Below are 27547 nucleotides of genomic sequence, written 5' to 3'. Positions count from 1 at the left end.
GTACTATGGTTAGTCTGGCATGAGATTAAACAAATTTTGGTGACTAATTTTTAAAAAGTCAATATGGTAGGCAGAAAACGGTCTCTCAAAGATGCTCACATCCTAGTACCCAGAAATTGTAGGTTAAAAGAAATAAGGGATGTAGATGGAATTAAGACTGCTAATCGCCTGATCTTAAATGAGAAGATTACCCTGGATTAACCTAGTAGGTCCACATAATCACAAGGTTCCTTAAATGGGGAAGGAAAGAGTGATATAAAAAAGGTCCAACTGGCTAGTACAGGCTTCAAAGATGGTAGGGAACCATGAGCCAAAGAATATGGACAACTCTAGAAGCTGGAAAAGAGAGAGAAAGAAAAAAAAGATTCATCCTAGAACCTCCAGAAAAGAAAAAGAACCTACCAATGCCTTGATTTTAGAACACTGAGACACATTTTAGGACTTATGACCTACAGAATTTTAATATAAATTTGAGTTGTTTTAAGCCATAAATCTGCAATAATTTGTTTCAGTAGTATCTGAAATTAATGCAATCTAGAATAAGATTATGGTTTATTCTAATTACATATATATATATATATTTTTTTTTTTTAAGATTTTTATTTTTTTACTCACTTGACAGAGAGAGAGAGAGAACAGCAGGTGGAGCAGCAGTGGGAGAAGCAGGCTCTCCACAGAGCAGGGAGCCTGATGTGGGGCTCGATCAGAGGACCCTGGGATCATGACCTGAGCTGAAGGCAGGGGCTTAACCAACTGAGCCACCCAGGCACTCCTAATTATATTTTTTAAAAACTATGCCATGCCAAGTTGCACACAAACATTCCAACCCTCTTTTTGGTACTGGGATGTCACTGCCTCAAAACATTATATACATATATATTGGTTTCCTGTGTCTCCTATAACAAATTACGCTACCACATACTGGGTGGCTTAAAACAACAGAAATTTATTCTCTCACAGCTCTGGAAGCCAGAAGTCCAAGATAGATCAAGTTTTCAGCAGGGTCAAATGTATGCCAAAAGCACTAAGAGAAAACCCATTGCTTGCCTCTCCTAGCTTCTGGTTACTGCTGGCATGTTTTGTTGTTCACTGGCTTGTAGTGACAACACTGATCTTTGCCTCAGTCTTCACATCACTTTATCCTCTGTATGTCTCTCAGGTCTGTGTCAAATCTCTCTCCTGTTCAGGACACTAGTAATTGGATTTAGGAACTACCTAGGTAATTACCAGGATTACCTTCTCCCCATTCTTCTCCCTCCTTAACTCCCTAGCTTTCCCTGGGAGCTCCTCCTCTCAAGATCTTAAACCATTTGTTTTAACCACAGAGGTTCTGGGGATTAGGACATGGACATTATCATTTCACAGCCACCAAACTCCCTACAACTTATATCCACCAATCCATTAAGTCAACAAATATTTACTGAGATCCCTTTATAACCAGCTCTGTGATGGGTAAATAATGAAAAAATAGAAGGAATCTGTGTCCTGAAGGAGTTCATAATCCAGTAAAGGAGAAAGATAGGAGCTGAGCAGAGAGAGCTGTACAGGAGCACATACAAGGAGTCACTAACCCAGATCAGAAAAAGAAGTGTCAGGAAAAGGTCCCTCACAGATAAATTAGTCCTCTATTCCCCTCTATTCCCTTCTGAGAATAGTATCCGAACTCTGAGCTCCTAGCATCAACAAAAGCAGGCAAGAAGTGCTACAGTCTGAATATCACACTTAATCTGTTAACAATATGCTAAAATAAGGACTCTAATTCAGTAGATAAAATTGGTATACCATCTGAGAAGACAAATGATAGATACAGGAAAGAACTGCTCAAAAAAAATTAAGAAAAATTTAAAAGAGTGTAAAAAGCAGAGGAATATTTAAATAGTAGCAGAAGAAAACTGAGGGGTAAGGAGGGGGAAACAGGGCAAACATATTCAGTGCAATAATAGGCCATTGTTGAAAAGAGTTTCTGAAAATTTCTAATCTGGAGTTCCCACTTTGTTATATGACTAAGGTTTCCCTGCACCAGAAATAAGATATTTAAAAAAATTTTAACATCAGCTACAAAGTTAAAACAAATAAACTCCTTACTGGACAAAAACCTAAGCATAAAATAAGTCACGCCATTAAATCCCATGACATCTCTTTATAAAAGCTGCCAACCTCAGAAAGTTAAAATTTACAAATTATACAAGAAATTTTCATTTAGTTAAAACTACAGGAGAAAAAAAAAACTCCAAAAGGTCTATGTTTTCCCTTCAATTTTCTCAACTCCTTTTCCCAATTCTTGCTTATTACTGACCATGTATGATAGATCCTCATGCCTATCATCTCTTCAAAAATATTCTTTTTCGGGGCGCCTGGGTGGCGCAGTCATTAAGCGGCTGCCTTCGGCTCAGGGCGTGATCCCAGTATTCTGGGATCGAGCCCCACATCAGGCTCCTCTGCTGGGAGCCTGCTTCTTCCTCTCCCACTCCCCCTGCTTGTGTTCCCTCTCTCGCTGGCTATCTCTCTCTGTCAAATAAATAAATAAAATCTTTAAAAAAAAAAAAATTCTTTTTCACTTATGCCCCATGAAGACTTTCTATACATACTCTTTAACCTCAAAGTAGAAGCAGCAGTGGCTCCCAGTGGCCAATTTATGATAGGTGTATTTTCCTACCACAGTTCTTGTATTTTCACATATTAATTTCTAAAAATACAAGAACCTCATAGGAGTTACACTATTAGAAAAAATAAAATAACAAAAGGATGTTTAATTAACTTGAAATCATGTTCTTCCACTTGACAACAATATTACAATGTGTGCTCTTCAAACAACTAAGAGATCCTTTAAAGCATAAAATACATTACTTAGCATTATGTGTTTTTGCATTTTCAGTGTCTCTGGGATCATTTATTGACTCAATTAAATAAATGAATAGTCACTACTGTAGCAACTAGTCAAGTAACAGCACTGTCATCTACCTATTTGTATGACCAGATTAAGATTGTTAAAACCTGGACTAATTCCCCAGAACATTCCACTTCACATATGTAAGTGAAACTGAGATAACAAACCTAATTTTCACTATGATATAGGTGGCAGACAGAAATCTAAAGATACTCCCTCAAAGTTTCTGTCCCCTGGTTTGACTGGTAATTCGAACACTAATCCAAGTACTACTAAGAAGGGACTTTGCACGTAGAATGAAATTTATTAGTTAGTTATATCTTAAAATAAGGAATTAGCCTGGATTATTCTAGTGGGCCCACTGTAATCAAATGAGTCCTTAATAGCAGCAGATGACAGAGAAGTTAGAGATACAACAGAAGAGGGAGGTCAGAGAGATTGAAAATATAAAAAAGATCTTGATCAGCCACAGCTGTCTTTGAAGATGGAAAGGGAGCCACAGGCCAAAGAAGAAGGGCAGCCTCTAGAAGCTGAGAAACACCTCCAGGCAACAGAAACAGCTAGCAAAAAACAGTGACCTCAGCCCCACTTTCACATGGAGATAAATTCAGCCAACAACCCAATGAGCTTGGAAGTGGATTCATCCCCAGAACCTCAAGAACAGAACACAGCCCTGCTGACACCAGAGCTCTAAAGCAAGAAACAATCTGTGTCCAGACATCTGACCCATAGAAATTGTAAGATAATAAATTTGTATTGTTTTAAAATCTTTAAAAAGGGGGGAGGGGGAGCACCTGGCTGGCTCCATTGGTAGAGTGTAAGACTCTTGATGTCACAGTTAGAAGTTTGAGACCCGCGTTGGGTGTACAGATTACTTAAAAATAAAATCTTAAAAATAGTAAGTTTGTATTGTTTTAAGCTACTGAATTTATGATAATTAAAGCAAATTAAACTAAAACAGATTATGATACAAGGGTGGGTGCTGCTGTAACAAATGCCTAAAAAACATGGAAGTGGCTTTTGAACCAGGCAGTGGGTGGATCCTGGAAGAAATCTGAGGTACGTAACAGAAAAAGCCTAAACAGCTTTGATCAAACTGGTAGTAGAAATCTATCTACAAGTGACTATAAGGACACTGCCACCAATGAAGATTCAGAGGGCTAGGAAAAACCTGGACCTAGAAGACAAAAAGATCTAACTTGTCATTGGATATTGCTTTCGTTATCCACTCTGATGGTCTCTGCCTTTTGCTGGAGTGTTCAGTACATTTCGCTTTATAACAATTGTAGATTTTGTTCATTTTAAATCTACTGCCTTGCTACTGTTTCTTCTGTTCCATTTTTGTTGTTGTTCCTTTTTTTCTCCTTTCCCGCCTTGTTTTGTCCCTCATTTGGATTAATACAGTAGTAGCCTCTTAACTGGTCTCCTTGCTTCTACCCTGCCCCTCACCCCAAAGTCTATAATCACCACAGCAGCAATCTCAACCTATTTGTTTTCCACCTTTTCTGGGTAAAGACCAGTTGATACCATGACATACATGGCCCTGTACTATGGGTCCCCCATTATCTTTCTGACCTCATTTCCTACTATTCTACCCCTTACTCACTCCACTTCACACTAGCCTCCTTGAACACCCGAGACACACTCCCACCTCAGTGCCTCTGTACTTGCTATTTCCTCTTTCTAGAACACTGTCCCCACTCCCTTACTTAGCTCAGGTTTCTGAGCAAACGTTACTTTTCCTCTACCTTTCCGTAGGAAGCAGAGTAATGGCCCCTAGAGATGTTCATGTTATTATCCCTGGAACCTGGGAATAAGCCATGTTACATGGCAAAGGACAATTAAGGTTGCAGATGGAATTAAGACTGCTAATCAGCTGCCCTTGAAATGAAGCGATTATCCTGGATTACCCAGAAGGGTCCAATGTACTCATAAAGGTATTTAAAAGAAGGGGGAGAGTGGAGATGTGATTACAGAAGAATGACCAGAGAAATGCAAAGTTTTGTTAGCTTTGAAGAAGAGGAAGGGGATCACAAGCAAAGAAATATGGGTAGCCTCTAAAAGACGGGAAAGGCAAAAAAACAGATCTGTCCCCCAGAGCCTCCATAAACTAAACACAGCCCTACCTATGCCTTGATTTCAGCCCACTGAGACCCATTTCAGACTTCTCACCTCTAAAACTGTTGTTTAAGCCACTTTTAAGTTTGTACTAACTTGTTATGGCAGCAAGAGAAAACTAATATACTACCTTATTTAAATCTACAAGACCTGACACCCCCTACTGCCCCCCTTTGCTACTTAATTTTCCTCCATAAAATGCATTACCTTCTAACAAACTTTACAATTTAATATATCTGTAAATGTAAATTCTGTAAATAAATGCAAGCTCCACAGAGGCAAGGGTTATCTATTTGTTCAGTTTCCCAGGTCCCATGAATATATGTATTCATACATTTGCTGAGTGAACATTTGACAGATTATATGAATATGTAAGAAGTGTGTGCTAATGATGATGCTGATGGTGATAAAAATACTATTAATCTTGAAGAAAAACTACATATAATCAGTGGCTGTTTGTAGTTAATGACATTTAGATTTATAGGTATGCATTAACACAGCTTTCAAAACACCTTTATTCCTCAGTCTCTGTATTCCTTTTCTTCCCAATTGCAACACCTCTTTTTTAAATTACAGTTTTTAGTAATTCAGGAGACACTATTAAGTACATATTTTTGGGGGGCACCTGGGTGGCTGACTCTTGATTTCAGCCCAGGTCATGATGTCAGGGTCATGGGATCAAGTCCGCAACAGGCTCCATGCATGGAGTCTGCTTGAGATTCTTTCTCTCCTTCTCTCTCCTTCCCTCCCCCCTGCTCGTGCGTGCACTCTAAGTAAATTAAAACCTTAAGAAAAAAAAAAGTATGTATTTTTTTAAAACTCAATATTTTGAGAATATCACATCTTACCTAGAAATTCAGGGGAAAAAAATCCCAATATACAAAGTATTTCCTCTCTGAATGAAGTTACTAACATTTGAGAAAGTCTCCAAGTTTGAAATACAAAAGAAAAAATTTTGTCAATTATCAACAAAGTCTTATATTATCTCAAAGAGGAAAGAAAAGTCTTTGATGTTAAACAGAGTTATTTACCTGTTCCAGGAGTAGGCGTAGTGGTCATAACTCCAACAAGAGGACTCTGCATTACTGAAATGTTTGGCTACATGAAAAGAGAATAAAGTGTTAAAGTAAAAGCACAAAGTTCTAAGCGTAACCATAACACAGTGTTGAAAGGTCTCATTCAACAGACTACTGCATGTCTACGAAGTACTACAGATGCCTCTAATTAGTTCACAACCTAAGAGTGCTCCAACTTTTTTCCTTTTTAAATTGAGCAGTATTAATCTAAAATATGCTAGACCCTTTAGCATATTCTTTGTTTAAAATAAGTTACATCAGATAAAGACACTATTTTTAGTAGAAAGTAACTTTGCTATTGGTTTTTATTTGTTTTTATTTTTTTATTTTTTAAGATTTTTTATTTATTTATATGACAGAGAGAGACAGCCAGCAAGAGAGGGAACGTAAGCAGGAGGAGTGGGAGAGGAAGAAGCAGGCTCCCAGCGGAGAAGCCTGATGTGGGGCTTGATCCCAGAACGCCAGGATCACGCCCTGAGCCAAAGGCAGACGCTTAACAACCGCGCCACCCAGGCGCCCCTGCTATTTGTTTTTAGTTCCTAAAAACACGGTTTGAAATAACAGAGAGCATGGTGATTCTTCTTCACATCACCAAGCTCACAGAGAAAAACAGAAAGATGGGAGAATCCTGTTTTTAAACATTTACAAACCGTGAAATAATACAGATAGAAATCAGTCTATAAAGACAGCATATCTGTCTCTACTAGTAGAAAGTTACAAAACAGGAAAATTATCAATACTAATTCCTTTAAATGGGAGAAAAATGAAAGACTGAACAGTTAAAAGTCCTTCTATAAACAAACACAACAAGATCTAATCAAGAATAAGAACAGACTCTCTACAAGTAAATATACAAATATAGATTCTTTTGTAACAAACTGATTAAAGTAAGGAAATCTAAAATCTGGCTATTATCTAGCAACCAGAACCAAATGTTGAAATAATATTAAGAGAGATACAAAACTTATTATTGTTCAATTCTTAATGGCAGTTTCTTTCATGATTAGGAAGAGGTTGAGCAAAGCTTCAGGGGGCAAAACTAATTTGGGCTTTTTAATAAGAATATTCTTACCAACCTTTAAGTCAAAAACATTCTCTACAAATTACGACACAAGGCTTTTAAACATTTTGAATATAGCAATAACTTTAAACTACCTTTGTTTTCATTGATCATTAGAGGAGTAATGAAAACTAGCATGAATTTATAAGCCAGTGGTTCTCATACCAAACAAAACATCAGATTTACTTGTCAACCTTTAGAAAAATATCCCAGGCCAGAATATTCTGATTTAGTTAGAATACCACTGCCCAAATATAACACAAGCAATATAAGTAATTTTATATTTTACAGTAGACACATTAAGAAAGTATAAACGAGTAGTTTATTTAATCTAGTACATCCAAATTATCACTTTCAATATGTAATTAACCTAACAAGTAAGTGAGATAGTTCATTCTTTCTAAGTCTTCAAAATCTGGTGTGTATTTTACACTTAAGTATATCTCAATTAAGTACAGGACTGGCCACATTTCAAGTGTCAACAGCCACACTTGCCCAGTGGCTACTGTGTTGGGACAGAACAGTTATAAAAGTGTTGGAAAGAGAAGGTAATGTGTTTAACACAATGAATCAATTTTGCTTTGCTTAACAAGTAGGCCTAGTATGCTAGGTGTATCAAGCCTATAAAAAGTCAAAATTTACTGAAAGATGCTCCCTACCATTCTTAAACTTTCCAATAACTATGCTATATTTGGTTTAAGGAAAGACAAAACATTTCTCCAAACCAAACAGCAGAAATGTCTTTATTCAAATAACTTATCAGTTAAACTGACACACTGTTTAAGTCCTGCTAAGCACAACAGTGACAGAACACTTCTAATTATATCAGCTACTAACTTCATACTTAGAAAAATCCATACTACCTTTCAACTAACAATCAAGAGTTAACCACAGTAGTGCTAGCACAGCATGGCTGTTACAAACACTGGCTCTAGATTGAAGACTGCCTGGCTTTAAAGCCTGGCTCCACTAGACTAGCTGACAAATTACTTAAGCTTTCTGTGTCCTAATTTCCTCAATGATAAAATGAAGCCCGTAATAGCTACTTTGCAAATTCACCTTGAGGATCAACTGAAATAGTAAGATCAGAACCTGTAAAACCATAGAATTACTGATATGAGAAAAATAATCTGGTGTTCTATTACATTTTTAAGTACATTTCATGATAAACACAATTTAAGTAGATTCTATGATGAATGTCCTTAATGCTTATTCTGTGCAACACAGTTACAATAAAACACACCTCAGAAAAACATTTTAAATTACCAATCCTCAGTGAACACCCACATAAAAACATGCAATTATTGTGGATCATAAACAGGGTTATGTATGTCACCTGTCTTCTTGAAGTTAAAGGTGTTGATCCAAGTCCTGGGCTGGAAATATCATCATATATACTTCTAACTGGTGGAGCTCCACTTTTATCTTTATGAGCTGGTACAACTGGCTGTGGTGGTGACCCACCTACAATGTACAAAAAATACACTCAGGTGAGAAAAAGATTCTTTTTCATTTATATTTTTAAAATAGTTAAGATTCTTTCTGGTAAGATTCTTTTCCATTTATATTTTTAAAATATTGACTTAAACTCCTGTTTCGTAGGGCTTTTCAAACTGTAATACACTTAAGAATCACCTGGGAATCCTGTTAAAATTCGGATTCTGATTCAGAACATGTGAAGTGCAGCCTGAGATTATGAATTTCTAACAAGCTCCCAGTTATGCCAATGCTGGTGATTCACAGACTGTATGTGAATAAAAGGTTTCAGAATAAGAAAACAAATTTTAGTTTGTTTTTGTTTTTTTGCTTTTTTTTTTAAGATTTTTTAAAATTTATTTATTTGACAGAGAGAGACAGCCAGAGAGAGGGAACACAAGCAGGGGGAGTGGGAAAGGAAGAAGCAGGCTCCCAGCAGAGCAGGGAGCCCGATGTGGGGCTCGATCCCATAACGCCGGGATCACGCCCTGAGTCAAAGGCAGACGCTTAACAACTGCGCCACCCAGGAGCCCCAGAAATTTTAGTTTTTAGTAAACACATTGAGCCTTTGCTTTCTCTATAAAATCTTAACATTTCAATACAAAACTTGATCCTATTTCTCATTTGAAAGTAGGTAAACAGTTCCAGCTTGTATACACTTGAATAATTATAATCCCCTAATGTGGAAATTGACTGTCAAAATTAAATAGATCCCATTCATGTTTCTCACAATAGAAATATATTTAAGTACATAATAAATACATAGGAACAGTATCAACTTTTGGGGACATAAAGATGTCTTTATAAGTTAGAGAATCAGCAATGCCAAACAGTGAAACAATCCAGACTCTGTTATGACTTAATGTCTGAGCTTAAATAGTATTGTATGAGCTACTTAGAGCACAGGCTATAAAACAAGACTGACCTAGGCTTTAACCTCCTGCTCTGTCACTTATTAATAAGTAGGCTTAAGCAAGTTCATTATTGCATTCAGCCTCAGCTTCCTATCTTGAAAATCAGGGATACTACTACCTATCCTTTAAGACTGACAAAAGAATGAAAGTAACATATAAAATGCTTGGCATACTGCCTGGCTCATAAGTACTCAATATATAGTAGCTACAATAAAAACACATTTAAAATATACATTTGACCCTTGAATAAGACAAGTTTGCACTGTACAGGTCCACCTATACACAGATTTTTTACAGGATAGTACTGCAAATGCATTTTCTCTTCATTATAGTTTTTTTTAAAGATTTATTTATTTATTTTAGAGATAGAAAGGGAGAAAGCATGCAAGCAGGGGGAGGGGCAGAAGGAGAGGGAGAAAGAAAATCCTCAAGAAGACTCCCCGCTGAGCTCAGAGACCAACAAGGGGCTCAATTCCAGAACCATGAGATCATGATCTGAGCAGAAATCAAGAGTCGGATGGCCAACTGACTGAGCCACACAGGCGCCCCATCTTCCTTATGATTTTCTTAATAACCTTTTCTTCTCTTTAAATTTCTTTACCATACAGATAGTTTATAATACATATAACATACAAAATACGTGTAAGTCAACTATGTTATCGGTAAGGCTTCCAGTCAATAGCAGGCTATTAGTAGTTAAGTTTTTGGGGAGTCAGAATTATGCGAGAATTTTCAAGTGTCCAGGGGGTCGGTTCTCCTAACCCCTGCATTGTTCGAGGGTCAATTGTATAAAAAACAAAAACCTATCCAGAAGGTTAAGTCAATTACTTCAAATATAATTCATATTATCCCTGATCAATCTTAAAATAATAAACCACTTTAAACCAATACCTTAAGGGCAATCAAAGTAAGAAGTTTTCCATTTAAACATCCATTAAAAGGATATCAGCTCACATCTGGAATTCAACCATTTTTGTAGCTAATTCTCATTACTCATAGTCAAAACTTCAGTTATCTTTTAAATTCTTTCTTTGCTAGAGTCATGTAAGGTACATGCTGCATTTAGGCAATAGTATTTTATGCCGATAATTGCAAATTCTGTGTAAAAAACTTCCCCATAGTTTGTAGAGTAAATCCTTTAACAAGGTGAGAATCTTAATCTCTATGACTAGAATTCATATCTACAAATTTCAAATTACATTCTTTTTTTTTAAGATTTTATTTATTTATTCGATAGAGATAGAGACAGCCAGTGAGAGAGGGAACACAAGCAGGGGGAGTGGGAGAGGAAGAAGCAGGCTCATAGCGGAGGAGCCTGATGTGGGGCTCGATCCCGTAATGCGGGGATCACGCCCTGAGCCGAAGGCAGATGCTTAACCGCTGTGCCACCCACGCGCCCCTCAAATTACATTCTTATTGTCACAAATGGCAATGTCTCATTCTTTTTTATGGCTGAGTAATATTCCACTGTGTACATATACCACGTCATCTTTATCCATTCATCTATCAAGTTCCTAGAGGGTACTGTGCTAAGTGAAATAAGTCAGACAGAGAAAGACAAATACCATGATTTCACATATATGTGAAATCTAAAAAACCAACCAAACAAAACAAACCAGACTCCTGAGTACAGAGAACAAACTACTGGTTGCCAGAGAGGAGGTGAGTAAGAGGATGGGCAAAATAAAGGGGATTAAGAGGAACAAGGTTCCAGTTATAAAATAAGCAAGCCACAGAGATGAAAAGTATAGGGAATATAGTCAATAATATTGTAATAATGTTGTGTGGTGACAGATGGTGACTACACTTATGGTAAGCACTAATACACAGAACTGTCAAGTCAATATGTTGTACACTGAAACTAATATAACATTGCATGTTGATTATACTTCAATAAAAAAACAAATTAGTTCTTTTGACTAAACATTTGCTATTATCATATTTAAGATAAATTATTTAAATGCATTAAATTATTCAGTTGAAGTTAAATGACATTTCTTCCTCAGCCCTCCACACTTTTAACATCTTTGATGTGGATAATTTACAAAAAATGGTATCTTGGCATTGTATCCTATTTAGTGCTTTTCTTTCTTAGTGGTACTTTAAATAATAGTGAGTTTTACAATCAAGGGCATCTTAAATTGGATGAAATGTAGTACACAGAGTTTTAATGAATGGTTCCTGGAATTACAGTAGCTTATAATACTTATACCTCTATTTCAAGAATCTAAAAATTGAAAAGAGGCATTGCTTAATTTTTTCAATTAATTAATGTGCTGATAAGGGTGAATGTTGTAGCATTACTCTTTTTAAAATCCTAATACATGTATTAATAGTACTATGAAATTATTTTAAGCAATTTACCTACCTGCAAGTAAAGGTGATCTCATTTCCATTACTCCTACTGAAGGGCCACTGATTGATCGAGGTTGTGGAGTTACTGGAGCTGGCAAATCCCCCATTAAAAATCCAGGTAAGAACTGGGCATTAACCCCTGGCTTTGGAGATGTTGGTGAACCTAACATCATTGGTTCAGATCCTAAATGAAGCAAAAAATAAAACAAAGGACCTTAAAGTTACAATATCTAACAAAAAGATGCAAGAATCTAGCATAAATAATTCTGAGAATTTAATCAAAACTTACATATTACAGAAGCATAGTTGAATTTATTATCTTAAAAACCAATAAAAATTATTTCTATAAAAATGTAAAAGTATTTTTATTAACAATATTAATCTCCAAGTTATTCTTGTTTACATTATTTCCCAGGTTTAAGAAACAACACTTATTATTAAATGGAAAAATTTTGGATTACCTTAAAAAAATTCTTACTACATACAGAATAACTTCTTCTCACTTCTAGGTCAGCTTCTAAGCAACAACCAAAAACAAGGGCAGGGTGCACTAGTTACTTACACAAAGTCTTAGCAAATCAAACACAATGGGTTTAGCTTGCTATGTGTCCCATTTTTTTCTTTCCCAGAAACAACTGTAAATCATTTTCGTAATAAAAGTAAAAGCATGCACACATTGGAGCACACATGAAATAATAGTAATGACTAGCATCCCAACTAAGAAACATTGAAAAATTTGGAAAATTTATTTTTTGGATCATTCTTTAAAATAATTTTAAAGTTAAGAATAACCAATTAAAGTCTCCCCAACATAAAACCAATTTAAAGAGAGCTGATATTTCACAATCATCAATTCAAAATTAATTTTCCCAATTTACAGGGTAGGTATTATTATCCCACTATGAAGATAAGGAGGCTATAACCTCCTCTAATTTCAGAGCAAAATACAACAGTAAGGATAACATGGGCCCTGGAGTCAGAGACCTGGGTTCAAGTCTCTTGGCAAAAAGGGCATAAACATATTACTCAGTCACAGAGCTTTGCTTAGAATTACAGCACATATAGCACTTAACTCAGTACGTAATATACAGTAAGTGCTCAACAAACATTAGCTATTATTATTCTGAAGGTATCTCAGAATAGCAAAAACTAAGTGACTAAAATGTAAATGCAGAGTTTGCAATTTCTGCTTATGAAAACTTAGTTTTCAACTGTGACAAGCCTGAATGTGATTCATGGCACTCAGAAAGGTCAAACATTCGATGTATTATTTATTTATAATGGTTAACTATTCCTTGACTTCTCAGCAGCCTCAAAATTTGTTTCTTGCTTCCAAATGCAGTCAATTATTTATCCTTCCTCATTATAGTAGACCTAGGTATCAACAATACCAATGCAAGTGTATAAAAGAGGGAAAAGGCAAAGTAATTCAGGAAAAAATAAAGCAAATACTGAAATAAATTGTGAAGAACTGTAACTATATTATAATTATTTTGAAGTGCTATGTTACTATGTTACTATTACATATTTCCAAAGAGCATACACACCAAAAGTCTAAACAAAAGCATATTCTGAACAGATCTTTAGAAACCTATAGTAGTAAAAACAAAGTTTTAGGTACCACCAACTACCTCATTCTCCCATCCCCCAAAAGAAAAAATATATATGGCAATTGGTAAGAAGAATTAAGTCAAGAAAAGTTCTGAAAAATACTGTGATACACTAGAAAGACGAGAGTGAGTGCACAAAGGGATATTAATCCACCTGTTACTAACCACCCCTCAATCCAAATTTCACTTGGAGAACTATAACAATAGATCCTACAAGTCTTTAATTCCATTTCATGGCCTGTACATCTAAAATGGTAAGCCCTAGGTCTTACTCAGCCAGCACTGTCTGCTGACGTAATCGTTAATTTTAATATAATATTAGGTGCTGGGAAAATTATTTATTCTTCACATGCGACACCTGCAATATGTGAACTTGAACAATTAATATCAGGAAATGTCAGATTTCTAATCAGGCAGTGAACAGGGCCAAGTTTATTCACATTTGCAGTCCCAAGAAATATGCACTCCCAAAATGTTTTAAGTAGAAAACTTTGGAACTGGAAATGAATGGTCTCCTGTTCTCTAAAATAATACAAAGCATAAATACCTAGACCATTATCTGTACGTAAGTTTAAAGGTAGCAGAGCACCTGCACTGACGTTATGCATTTAGTTTTTTAGGACCAAAACTAAAATCAAGTTACTCTAGTCTGAAAAGAAACATTTTGCACAAAGCATGGCAAGCACTAAACACCCTTCAAATCTAAAAAAAAAAAAAACAAAAAACAAAAACCCTAATTCTACAAACACATATCGCGCTGGCTCTCTTTTCCAAGCTCAGAATGTTGTAGCTTAATTTTCAAATACGTCTCTATGATAGCACTTTTCCGCTCTAAAAATCTTGACGGTTCTCACAAGTGCCAAAAGTCAGCAAAGAAAAAGGAAATCGACATCCTCTTCACTTGATTTTTTTTCCAACGATAACATTTTCAGCAAGGCTCTCCGTTAAACAATGGGAATTTTTTTTTTTTAAATTCATTACGTGACTGCTTAGAGGAAAAGACCTCCTACAAAGTCACTTCCCCAAGATAAAGGCGGGAAAATGGTACTAACTGCTGGCTCCTTATTAACGCCAATATCTTCACAGCTATAATCAACGGGTTAAATGTCGCACGATTCAAGTTTCTAGTAATAACAGATTACTTTTTACAAGGCCCAGGAGAGGAAAAGAATCAAACAGGAACTAAAAGGCCAGGTGACCAAAGAACGGTAAATCGTAACCACACTCCAGGGCACCGCCCACCCACGTGTACGCCGTTCAGCTCCTTCCCATTAAAGCCGCCCGGGATCTGGGAACTCAGCATCGCGTCCCCAGCCCTGGGAGGGTCTCAGGTTTGGGCAGGTCGAGCGAGGCCCGCGTGGGGGGCGGGGGGGGGGGGGGGAGACAAAAAGGCGTAGTAACCACTCGACAGTCATTTCCACACCCAACCCAGAGCCCGCAGCTTCCCGGAGCCACCTTGCTGGCTACAGGGTGGCGACCCCCTGAGCAAGGGGACAAGTAGAAACCTGGGGGTGAACCAGGGGCTCGTCCCCGCGACTGAAACTAGCGAAGAGCCTGATGACTATTGGCTTTTAGTCTTGCTTGCTCCCAGGCCTACGGCGTGGATCGCAGCGCCGGCGAGAAGTAGTAGTTTTTCACTCACCCAATGTGGGCGCCTGGGGTTCCACAGCAAAGGCTGCCATCGCAGCAGCAACTACACTTGGCCCCGGACCTTCCCGATTTTCAAAAATGGCGGAAACTCTCCCCACGGGTAAGGGCGCGCTGCCTTATGAGGTGGCGTAACTTCCGGACATGCGCTATGTAGGTATTGTGGGCGCCGCAGCCGTCATTTTGGAATCAGGCAAACATCGTTGCGCAGACTCTGCCTTTCCAACAAGAATTTAGCAGGGAATGTGATGAACTACAGTGGGAATGATGGTTCTGAGAATGTTTTTGCGGACGCTGTGCGCCTCCTGAATGGTTGGTGCTGGAGTTTCATGTAAGCTCAAGTTCTTTTACTCACGGTTTTATAATTAGCGTGAGTTTACTCAGTGCCCTGTCATCTGTTAGCTTTTCCAAATAACGCCTGGAAAAATTCCCTTAATGAAGCAGTTGGTGCCGCTTTCCAATATTGATTTCGGGCTTAGTGTATGAGTCCCATTCTCAAACTATATTTCCTACGGTCTCTATGCCATTAAAAAAAAAAGTTGTTATAGAGGCACAATTTAACATTAAGCATAATGCATATGCCGTTTTATTACGTATTAATACATAGAAAAGATTTTAAACAATGTAGGCTAATAATGAACGCACGTGAACCCACCAACTGGAGAACCTGTGCGCTCCTTCCGTCCTTCCCCCACTTTTCTGCTTTTCTTTAGAGGGTCTTCAAATATAGGTTACATGCACTCACATTCTATATCTGTATGCAAAAATATGTTTAGTTTTGTTAACTTTATGAAAATGATATGCTTCATGTATATATTTTGAGATGCTCTCAGCTCCATAACAAACTCATTAACCTCTAAATACCCACCCATCCTTCCTCCCTCTTTCCTCTGGGATTTCCTGAAATCCCAAATCCAGCAAGAATGTTGCAACTGAGTGAGGCAATAACAATTTAAGCGTTACTTAATTGCTGGCAAGTTCCCAGAAACCAAACCTAAAACCAATTTAAATTTTTTTTAACAGGTATGTGGGTTGAATTGTGTCCCTCAAAAAGGTATGTTCAAGGTCTAACCTCCAGTACATATTTATGTGACCTTATTTGGAAATAAGGTCTTTGTAGATGTTACCAAGTTCAGATGAGGTCATACCACTTTAGGACAAATTTGGTGGCTTAAACCAACAAAAATGTATCTTTTATAGTTCTGAGGCCAGAAATTTGAAGTGAGTCTTACGGGGCTAAAATCAAGGTGTCAGCAAGACTGGTTTCTTCCGGAGGCTTCAGGGGAAAATCTATTTCCTTGGACTCACAGCTCCTTCTTCCCCCTTCAAAGACAGTGGCATAGCATCTTCTATCTCCCTGACACTGCTTCTCTCTGCTTCTGGCATCACATGCACTTTTTTTTTTTTATTTTTTAAGATTTTATTTATTTGACAGAGATAGAGACTGCCAGGGAGAGAGGGAACACAAGCAGGGAGAATAGGAGAGGAAGAAGCAGGCTTCCAGCAGAAGAGCCTGATGTGGGGCTCGATCCCAGAATGCCGGGATCATGCCCTGAGCCAAAGGCAGACACTTAACGACTGAGCCACCCTGGCGCCCCTCACATGCACTTGTTCTGTAGTAAACTTTCCCTGTCCCTTCCTCTTATAAGGACATTTGTGATTATATTTAGGGCCCACTGAGATAATCCAAGTTAATCTTCTCACTTCAATATCCAGTTGTACTGAGTAAGTCAATAGTCATATCTGCAAAGCACCTTTTGCCCTGTAAGGTAACATTCATATGTTCCAGAGATTAGAGTGAAGATGCCTACAGGGGTTATCGTTCAGCCCAACACACCCACCAATCCCCTTTTTAGAATGAAGGTACCACGAAGAGTTCATAAATGAAAGAATTTCTATATAAGTTGTGATCTAGCCAAACAAAAGAACATATGCACCTGTTAAAAATCAGGAGATATATTTGATGTGTGTATTGACCTAGAAAAATCTTCATGATTGATATTCTGAAAGAAGCAATTTGAAAAGATATATGTGGCATCATTTTATCTTATTTCTTTAAAAGAATATTTGGATACATATGTAAAGGGGTGAGGGGAATGCTTATTTAAATAAAGGAAGAAGTTGGAAAACATTTGTGCTAAACTATTAACAGGGATTTGTAAATTGGAGTGCTTAAGAAGGGCCTTTAACTTATTCTGTGTAACTTTTTAGTGCCTGATTATAGGTGTTATTTACTATTGTTATTCTTCCAATTAAAAACTTGGGGTTTTTTTGTTGTTGTTTTTAAGAAAGAAAGTCATTTTCCTTTCTTCACTTGCATTTCATTCTTCTACGCTTTCAACTGGCTCTTTTCTTATCAAGTTATAAAGATGCCCAGTTTAATGCCCTATCAAAAAACCTTCTCTAGATGTTGCTCCTTCTTCTAGATACCATGCACTAATTTCACTCACATTCTTCTCTTTTTTTCAAGATCTCAAAAGCAGGGTCTACAGACTTTAGTAGATGATATCTTTCCTTAATTTTTTAATTCATTACATACTGGCCCCTGTGTAAATCCTCTTTTGAAACCACTGACCCCAACTCTTTCTCGTAATTGCCAAGTCAAGACCTGCCTCTTTGACATCTGCAATATTTAACAGCTTTGACAATCTTTTCCTCAATACAAGTGTTTTTTTCCTATTTTGGTGATGCTACACTTCCTATTTCTCCTTACAACTTTCTCCTCTTTCCCTAACTTTTCCGTACCTGATTTCATTTCATTCTAACTTGGACATATGATTGTTAATCAAAACTTGGTCCCCTCTCTCTTCTCATCTGTGCAGTTAATGCCCCACCACTCTCTAAGGCCAAATGCTACTTTTCTAGATGCTTGCTGAACAATCTACCAGCATTTCAAACCTCAAAAACAAAAACAAAAAAAACAAACAAACATCTTACCCCTAAAACAAGCCCCAGTCCATTTGTCCCTTTTTCTATTAGTCTCATAGAGACCCAAAATTAAAATCATAACATGAAAGCAGAATTTAAGGTCAAACAGACTTGAATTCAGAGTCCAGCTTGCCCACTTAAATCCTATATTACTTGGATTTGTACTGAATATCTCCAGATTTTATTTTCTGTAAAATAGAAACAATACCGTAAAAAAAGTGGTTATGCCTAATACAGGTGCCTGGTCCACTTTGCTTTTTTCTGGCTTCCACCTTCCCTGCCATCAAACATTCAGATACCAACTCTTATTTTTTCTGTCTCCTCAATTCTTAGACAATGGTAGTCAACATTTAACGTTTCCTTTCTTTGAGTCTCTCCCACCAAATCTAACATACCACTACCCAATACTCTCTTCTTTGTACATCTTACCTAGATGTTCAAAAGCTCTCACTGACTTCCTGTTCTCTACAGCAACCCCCTTATCCTCAAATCCATAAGCTTCTCATGTGCAACATATACCAAACAATCATACATTCTCACCTGGGCAGAAAGGGAAAGGGAAAACCAGAATCTCAGGGTGTAAGGTACTATAGACTGAATGTGTGTGTCCCCCCAAATTCAAATGTTGAAATCCTAACCCTCAATCTGATGGTTTTTGGAAGTGAGCCATCGGGAAGTGATCAGGTCATGGAATGGAGCCCTCATGGATGAAATTCCTAGTCTTATAAAAGGGACCCTGTAGAGCCCTCCATGCCTCCTACCTCTGCCTTGTGAGGATATAGTGACAAGACTGCCATCTGTGAACCGTGAAGCAGCCTCTCACCAGACACCAGATCTGCTAGTGCCTTGATCTCAGACTTCCCAACCTCCACGACTGTGAGAAATAAATGTCTATCTTATAAGTCATCCAGCCTATGGTATTCTATTATAACAGACCAAAGAGACTGAGACAGGAGGGTAGGAGCATCTATTTTAGAGGTTGCAATAGGCAGCCTAAAAGAGAATACACATTGTCATCCTAATTTCACCTGAAAGTGGTTGAGCACTCTGGCTTCAAAAATCAGGTCCCTTTACTCTAAACTTCTTAAGTCAATTCTCCCATTATTTCCCTGGGCAAACCTTCAATCTCTTGTGAAAGGCATTCGCACTCTATTCCTTGATCACAGCAACCCCTCTTTACTTTCCACCCCAATTTATGAAGTCCTGTCCTTTCTACAAGTAGCAGCTCAAGGGACGGCTGGGTGGCTCAGTCGATTAAGCATCTACCTTCCGTTCATGTCATGATCCCAGGGTTCTGGGAGCAAGCCCCACATTGGGCTCTTTCTCTTTCTCTCTCTGACAAATAAATAAAATTTAAAAACAAGTAGCAGTTCAAGCCTCTCTTCCACCATGAAGCTTGCCGCAGCCATGCCAGCCCTCAGTCATCATTCCATTTCAGAATGTCCAATGCATTATTTCTGCAACTCACTTTCTATAAGATGTTTATTTTTTAAGTCTTCTTTTCAACCCCACCCACAGATGGATTTTCTCGAGGATAGGGTCCATAACTTTTTCTTTTCTGTATTTCCATCAATTTTCAGTAACTGTATATTGGGAATATAAATGAGTAACATATTGAAAGAGTAAATGAGTGAATGAGCTCCAAATAAATAAACATTGGATAAAGGTTAATTGTCTGACATTTTGATACAATTTTGTAAGATTTCAGATTTTTTTAAATCGTAATTTTTCACATTAAGTCTATTATAAGTGCTTATTATTTATATTATAAAAGGAAGTTTATAATTCTAATTAACCTTTTTGATAAAATGAAATTATCATAACTTGGATTATCTTGAATGAAAAACCTGGGTGGCAGGATTTTACATTTTTGTATTTCTTATTAAACTACAATCTGTAACAATATTGCATGTTCACCATATTCTTCTAAACATGAATATTATTATCTTAATTACAATACTTGTTTTCCTCCTTTCCTTTCTGAACATATTAAATAAAATTTCACATAAAGTGAAACACCTATTCCCTATTTCTATTCTGTATTCATGATTCCCTGAAGTCTGCCCTCTGATGGCATAAGATTTCCTCAAAGTGCTATCTTTGTAGACTACTGATATTCAAACTTAGGTGAGGAACCCTTTCTTTAAACAAAATATTGTGCAAATATTTAGTACATACAACAGAGCTGCTCTGGTTGGGAAAAAATGAGAAGGATATGAGGCCCACTAACTCAGACTCTTGTGCCCTAAACTGTCTGTGGACTATCACACTTTCAGGTGACCCTCGAAACCCTTGGGTGGGGTACCTGGGGTTACAGAGAGCCCAACTTGAAAATTAGTTCTGGACATTATGTATATTTCAACTTTCTTCTAAAGTCAAAACAAAATTTTTAAAAGTCAGAAATATGTGAAATCTCAAAGTTTTTTTATGTTCAATATATTTGATATATTCACAGCCAAACTGCTTGTGTATATATCATATATACTCAATACTCAGTTTCTACTTATGTTTATCAATATGCAGTATTTATATATAAGCATAAATTCATTCTCTTAAAAGCCCCATGCACAGTCTATTCGAAAAATAAAAACAAATAACTTTTTAAAATTAAAGTGGAGAAAAAGAGATAGCCACCTTTAGGAAAACTTTAAGAATAGGACAGTTTATCACCTTCAGAAAGAAAGCAAGGAGAGGAAGCACCTTATCACTCATGTTCTCCTCATCTCAGCCTTTGGCAGTTGGTGTGGCATGGTCTGCCAGTCACTTAGACTGTGATGTCACATAAAGCACACAGAGGAACCATGACTTCGTAGGGCCCAAGGACAAGTGATCTCCAAGAGACTTTTGTGATGTTTAAGATGTAGGGAACATGTCTAGAAAAATACAAATCCATTAGTTACTATTTGCACTATCTGACTTCCATAAATAATCACCAAAACCATGTCTTTATAAATTAAAAATAAACTATTACATTTGGAAATGTATGAGTTTTGTCTTACCATTTCATTACAGTAAACAACTGGCAGAAAGGGGGCAGCCAAATGTCAGGAAACATCAGTTAAGCTGATTCACCTGTTGTCTTTAAATCAATTAAATGGTTCTTTGCATCTGTTGGAAGTGAAAAAGTAACATCAAAATTTACATAACTTTGAGAGGGAGGGATGAGTAGGTACAACCCAGAGGACTTTTAGGGCAGTGAAACTACCCTGTATGATACATAATAGTGGATACATGTCATTACAAATTTGTTCAAACCACAGAACATACAACGGGAAGAGTGAACCATAATATAAATGATGGAATTTAGATGATAATGAAGTGTCAGTGTAGATTCACCAGTCATAACAAATGTACTATTCTGGCAGGGAATGGTGGGGAGGGGAGCACGGGCAGAGGTCATGTAAGAAATTTGCTGTGAATTTAAAACTGCTCCAAAAAATAAGGTATAGTTTTTAAAAACTCGTATAACTTTCAGGTGTAATTTTTTCCCCTGCTTTTGTATTTGAATTATCATATAGATTTAATCACATATTTGAAAGCCCTGTGGAAGTTTATAGTGGGCAAAATAGACAGCTTTGAAGAAAAATAGGATTGATTTTAGAAAGAGATTTGTCTGGGATTTGGCTTGGAATAATCTGTTGGGATGGTGAAGGCAGGTACTGGGAAGGAGCATAATGTCTAAAGGTATCCTTTAAACAGGAAAAGCCATGGGGTGGTAAATACTGATGGGTAATTGATTATGCTATTCTCTATAATTTTGTGTATATTTGACTTTTTCCCTAATTAAATTATTTTTTATTCAATAAGCCCAAATTCTAAGATGTTTGAAGGTCATACATTTTGCCCCAGTTCATGTAAAAAACTGTGAGCAAAAAAATCGATGGAAAAATGAATCTTTTCTTACTTGACAATGTCGTCATTTAGGGAAGCAGTATTTTGTTGAGGACAGGAGCAAATCTTGATTTTAAATTAGTATGTGATATTAAAATCTCTAAAAGTTAGCTCTATTATCTGAATAGTGGACATAATAGTAACTACCTCATATGTAATACATTGTCTTATTCACCTAGTGATAGATATATAAAATATATATTCAGTAGCTGAAATTTATCCTAATGTTCTTATCTGTCATTCAGCATATTACATAGCTTTTAATAAACTAATTTGGCTTCTTTCCCCATTGACCCACCAAACAGCTCTTGCCAGGGTCACCAAAGATCTCCATGAAACTGAATCCAAGACATTTTCAGTCCTCACTTTAAATAAATCTCAACAGCATTAGTTCACATTAAATGCTCTTTGAAATTCTCCTTAGTTTATTTCACATTATACTTTCTTGGTTTTCCTCTCTGATCATATGGCTTAGTTTCTTTTCTTGACTCATCCTTCCCTGTTCAGGCTTTAAATGTTGTTGTTCCCCAAGTTTCAATTATATGGTCTGGTCTTTTTTTTTTTTTTTTTAAGATTTTATTTATTTGTTTGAGAAAAAGAGAGAGAGGTAGCAGGAGTGGGGGAGGGGCAGAGATAGAGGCAGACTCCCTGCTGAGCAGGGAGCTCAAGGAGAGGCTCGATCCTGGAACCCAGAATCATGACCTGAGCCGAACGCTCAGCCTTTCCATATACATTTTAGAATAATCTTATTTATATCTATAAAAATTCTTGCTGAGATTTTGATAGGAATTGCATTAAACCTGTATATCAACCTGGGGGAAATTGACGTCTTTACTATGGTGAATCTTTCAATTAATGAACACGGTATATTTCTCCATTTATTTTGATCTTCAATTTCTTTCATCAGCATTCTGAGATTTGGGGCATAGAAGTCCTATATATATTTTGTTAGATTTATATCTAAGTATTTCTCTCTGTCTCTCTCTCTCTCTCTCTCTTTTTTGAGTGATTATAAATGGTATTGCCTTTTAAATTTTGGTGACCAAGTGTTCATTGCTAGTATGTAGAAATACAGTTAATTTTAGATATTTATCTGGTATGCTACAACCTTGCTGAACTTTAACTTATTCTAGTCTTTTTGTGGATTCTTTGAAATTTTTTTATGTAGACAACAGTGTTGTCTGAAAAATGAAGACTTATTTCTTCTTCTTTGATCTGTATACCATTTATTTCCTTTTCTTGATTTATTGCACTGGCTAGAAATTGAAGTAATATATTGAAGAAGATTGGTGAGAATGCACATCCTTGCCTTGTTCCCAATTTTTAAAAAAAGAAGCAGCAGCATGCAGACTTTCCACCATTAAGTATGTTAGCTATTGGGCTTTTGTAGCTCCTCTTTATCAAGTTGAGAAAATTCTCCATTTTTCTTATTTTTCTTGGAGGATGCTCAGTTGGTATTGCACTTTGTCAAACGCTTTTTCTGCACTGGTCGACATGATTGTGTGATTTTTCTTCTTTGCCTGGTAATCAGGTGGATTATACTGATTGACTCTCAAATGTTCAACCGCTTTTGCATACCTGAAACAAGACCCACTCCATCATAGTATACAATTCATTTTTTATATAGCTGAATTCTATTTGCTAGTATTTTGTCAAGGATTTTTGCATTTATATTTCAGGAGTTATATTGGCTGTAGTTTTCTTTTCTTTTTTCCACTGTCCTTGTCTGGTTTTGGTATGAGACTAATGCTGGCTCCATAAAATGAATTGGGAAGTGTTCTCTCCTCTTCTATTTTCTGGAAGAAATTGTCTAGAGCTATTGTTAATTCCTTTTAAACATTTGGTAGAATTCTCCAGTGACATTTTATAAGAAAATCTGATCTTGGAGGGGCACCTGGGTGGCTCAATCGGTTAAGGGTCTGCCTTCCATTCAGGTTATAATCCCAGGATCCTGGGATCGAGTCTCCATCGGGCTCCTAGCTTGGCAGGGAGTCTACTTCTCCCTCTCCCCCTCCCTTTTCCCCTCCCCCTGCTCGTGCTCTTTCTCTCACTCTCTCTTTTTCACAAAAATTTTTTTTTTTAATCTTAAAAAAAAAGAAAAAGAAAATCAATCTTGGAGACTTCTCTTTTTAGCAGCTTTTAAATTGCTAATTCAATTTCCCTAATAGTTTATAGACTTATTCAAATTATCTAATCGTGTTGGGGGGAGTTGTGGTAGTTTGTGCTTTTCACAGAAGTGGTCCATTTTGTCTAAGTTGCCAAGTTTATATGTGTAGAGCTGTTCATTGTATCTCTTGTCCTCTTGATGTCTGCTGTTTGATAGTCCATTTAATTCCTGATACTGGTAATCTGTACCTTCTCTCTTTTTTCTTTGTCACGCTTATAAGAGGTTTGTTAATTTTATTGGTCATTTTAATCATTGATTTTCTCTATAATTTTTCCGTTTTCATTGATTTCTTTCCTCCTTCTGTTATTTGAACTTATTTTGCTTTTCTTTTTCTAGGTTCTTGAAGTAAGGGCTTAGATTATCAATTTGAGGCTTTTCCTTTTCTCTAATGTATGCATTTCATTTCTCCAATAAATTTCTGTTTCAGCACTGTTTTAGTTATGTCCCACACATTTTTCTATGATTATTTTTATTTTCATTTAGTTCAGTGTATTTTTTTGTTTCTCTGAAATATTTGCCTTATTTGCCCAATGGATGATTTTGAAGCATGCTGCTTAAATTACAAGTGTTTGGAGATTTTCTTGCTGTTTCATATTACTGATTTGTAATATCATTCCAGTGTGGTCAAGAAATACATTCTAGGAACACCTGGGTGGCTCAGTCAGTTGAGTGTCTACCTTCGGCTCAGGTCATGATCCCAGGGTCCTGGGACTGAGCCCCACGTCATCAGGCTCCCTGCTCATGGGGAGCCTGCTTCTCCCTCTGCCTGCTTTTCCCCCACTTGTGCTTGCTCTCTCTCTAATGAATAAATAAAATCTTAAAAAAAATACACTTTGCCTTTACATTTAAAAAAAATTTTTTTAAAGAAATACATTCTACATGATTTCAATTCCTTTACATTTGTTGGGGTTTGGCTTATAGCCCAGGATACTGTCTATCTTGATATACGTTCCACTGGCACTTGAAAAAAAAATGAATATTCTGCTGCATTTGGGTGAAGTATTCTATAAACGTCGACTGGATCCTGCTGGTTGATGGTATTGAGTTCTTCTATATCCTTGCTGATTTTTTGTACATCTGTCCTATCAATTGGTAAGGAGTGAAGTGTCTGAGTATGATTGCAGATTTATCTATTTACTCTTTCAGTCCTTTAAGTTTTTGCTTTGCATATTCTGTATCTGTATTGTTTGGTACATACACATTTGGGAGTGCTATGTCTTGTTGGTCTGATTAGTCTGTCAGTTTATTTCTTTGTCCAAATTTGTGGCATGTTCAGCCATTCTTTCTTCAAGTACTTTTTCAGCCTTGCTTTTCACCTGTCCTTCCAGGACTCTAATAACAACAGTTGTAAATCTTTTGTTATCATTGTACAGGCTCTGTTCATTTTTTTCAGTTTATTTTATCTGTGCTCAGATTGTGTGATTTTTATTGTTCTGTCTTCCAGCTCACTGAGTCTTTCTTCTGTTCTCTCCACTGTATTGTTGAGCCCATTTCCTGAGATTTGATTGTGCATATCTTTTCATTCTAAAATTTCCACTTAGTTATTATTTATATCTTCTAGTTCTCTGGTGATGCTTTGTATTTCTTTGCTGAGGATTTCTAATTTTTTTTCATTTGTTTCAAGTATGTTTATAATTGCTCACTGAAACATTTTTATCATGAGTGCTTTAAAATCTATTCAAATGTTCCATAAATAGTAGTTAATATTATCTTCATGATCATAACTTAATTATTGATAAATTTTAGCAGAGAATCTCAAAATTTCTCCCATTACATAGATTTTCCTTGTTATAGCTTTTCAGCTTCTTGTACCCTGCACCATCACGGGAACCTGTGGTAACTTCTATTGTCTGTCATCTGTCATTCCAACTTAATCTGTCTCTTATCCAACAACTTCCCAACAGTTTCTAAGTCTTTTCATTATTTTTATATATTGCCTACAGTTATATTGAACTCTTTCCCCCACAAAATGCACTTACAAACATAAGAAGTGTTTTTAGACATGTTCTGAGCTTTGAACAGTATTTATATATGTAGTACTAAGCATAACTCAGTAGTACTAAGAAACCCAATACTTATTAAGAGTATTTGTTGAGAGTATTAGTTCTATGCCTACATTAGGCTACAATATATGAGGTTCTTTTTTTTTTTTTTAAGATTTTATTTATTTAGAGAGAGAGAGCAAGAGAGCAAGTGCAGGGGAGGGGCAGAGAGAGAGGAAGAGAGAGAATCCCAAGGAGACTCTGTACTGAGTGCAGAACCCTACATGGAGCTCAATCTCATGACCCTCAGATCATAACCTGAGCCGAAATCAAGAGTCAGATGCTTAACCAACTGAGCCACCCAGTTGCCTCCATGAGGTTCTATAAATACAAGAGAAAATAAAGTGCTAACACTAATAACAAGAAACTTTATTGTTTGGAAAATCTGTGTGTTCATTAACTAATGAATTATATTGTGCAATTAACATTTTATTATTTAAAGTACAAATGGGGGCGCCTGGGTGGCACAGCGGTTAAGCATCTGCCTTCGGCTCAGGGCGTGATCCTAGCGTTATGGGATCGAGCCCCACATCAGGCTCTTCCGCTATGAGCCTGCTTCTTCCTCTCCCACTCCCCCTGCTTGTGTTCCCTCTCTCGCTGGCTGTCTCTATCTCTGTCGAATAAATAAATAAAATCTTAAAAAAAAAATAAAGTAAAAATGAATCAAGGGACTATCTTATACACTGGGGGAGGACTGGCATACCCCATGCTATTGACTGGGAGAGGACGGGTATACTCTATGCTATGGACTAGGGGAGGACTAGTATACTCAGTGTTACAGAATAAGGAAAGGCTGGTACACTCTGTGTTAGAAGCACATCAGATTATGTTATCCTGTGATGTGAACATATATTTTACAAAAGCAGAAAACAAGTGAAGTTTCTTTAAAAAGTCCAAAAGGACTAAAAGATTTTTCCTGACCAATTCAGAGTAAGAAAATAATAATATTAGTATAGTACTTTATAGCTTAAAAATATTTTTTCATACAATTTAAGTATAGAGCCATTGATTAGGTGAGATGATTATCAAATTAACATATAACAAAAGAGAATGATTTGATGCCTCCAAGTTCCTCTGACCAAAGTATTGCAAAAGGTAGACCAGTCATACTTGGTATGAGTGGGGTTGAGCCTCAGCTGGACCAAGAGTCTGCAATGTGGTCAGCTTGGGGTATTATTTATGAACAAGGTCCACAGCTTTCCATCCTTGCTGAATGGGAAAAGACTAAAAAATTGAATTCTAGTGATTTCCCATGTTCTTAACTCTACTGAAATGGTAATTTACTTCTTAAGTAAAAGCTTTATGAATGCTTTTTTTCTGTAAGTAATAAGAATTGTAGGTTATATTAGTACTTAATTTTTTTAAAAAAGAGTCTT

General features: G+C 36.7%; 1 protein-coding gene and 1 long non-coding RNA gene across 2 annotated transcripts in view; one reads left to right on the top strand and one right to left on the bottom strand.

Moving 5' to 3' along the window:
- Window positions 1-15246, bottom strand: part of NUP35 (nucleoporin 35) — a 37946-nt gene extending 22700 nt beyond the window's left edge. Inside the window, exons 1-4 of the mRNA XM_026492381.4 lie at window positions 15139-15246; window positions 11900-12070; window positions 8478-8605; window positions 6037-6103 (exon numbers count right to left, since the gene is read on the bottom strand). Coding sequence (XP_026348166.1) covers window positions 6037-6103; window positions 8478-8605; window positions 11900-12070; window positions 15139-15178 — 406 coding nt within the window. The 5' untranslated portion in view covers window positions 15179-15246. The remainder of the gene's footprint in view (window positions 1-6036; window positions 6104-8477; window positions 8606-11899; window positions 12071-15138) is intronic.
- Window positions 15247-15319: 73 nt separating this feature from the next.
- The window catches only part of LOC113250691 (uncharacterized), a 25381-nt gene continuing 13153 nt past the window's right edge, over window positions 15320-27547 (top strand). The window contains exons 1-2 of the long non-coding RNA XR_003314169.3: window positions 15320-15474; window positions 16167-16197. This is a non-coding gene — a long non-coding RNA (uncharacterized LOC113250691). The remainder of the gene's footprint in view (window positions 15475-16166; window positions 16198-27547) is intronic.

The sequence above is a fragment of the Ursus arctos genome, unplaced genomic scaffold (genome assembly GCF_023065955.2).
Source record: "Ursus arctos isolate Adak ecotype North America unplaced genomic scaffold, UrsArc2.0 scaffold_1, whole genome shotgun sequence".
Lineage (NCBI taxonomy): Eukaryota > Metazoa > Chordata > Mammalia > Carnivora > Ursidae > Ursus > Ursus arctos.
The sequence above is the reverse complement of the archived record's forward strand: the minus strand, read 5'-3'. Positions and strand labels throughout refer to the sequence as shown.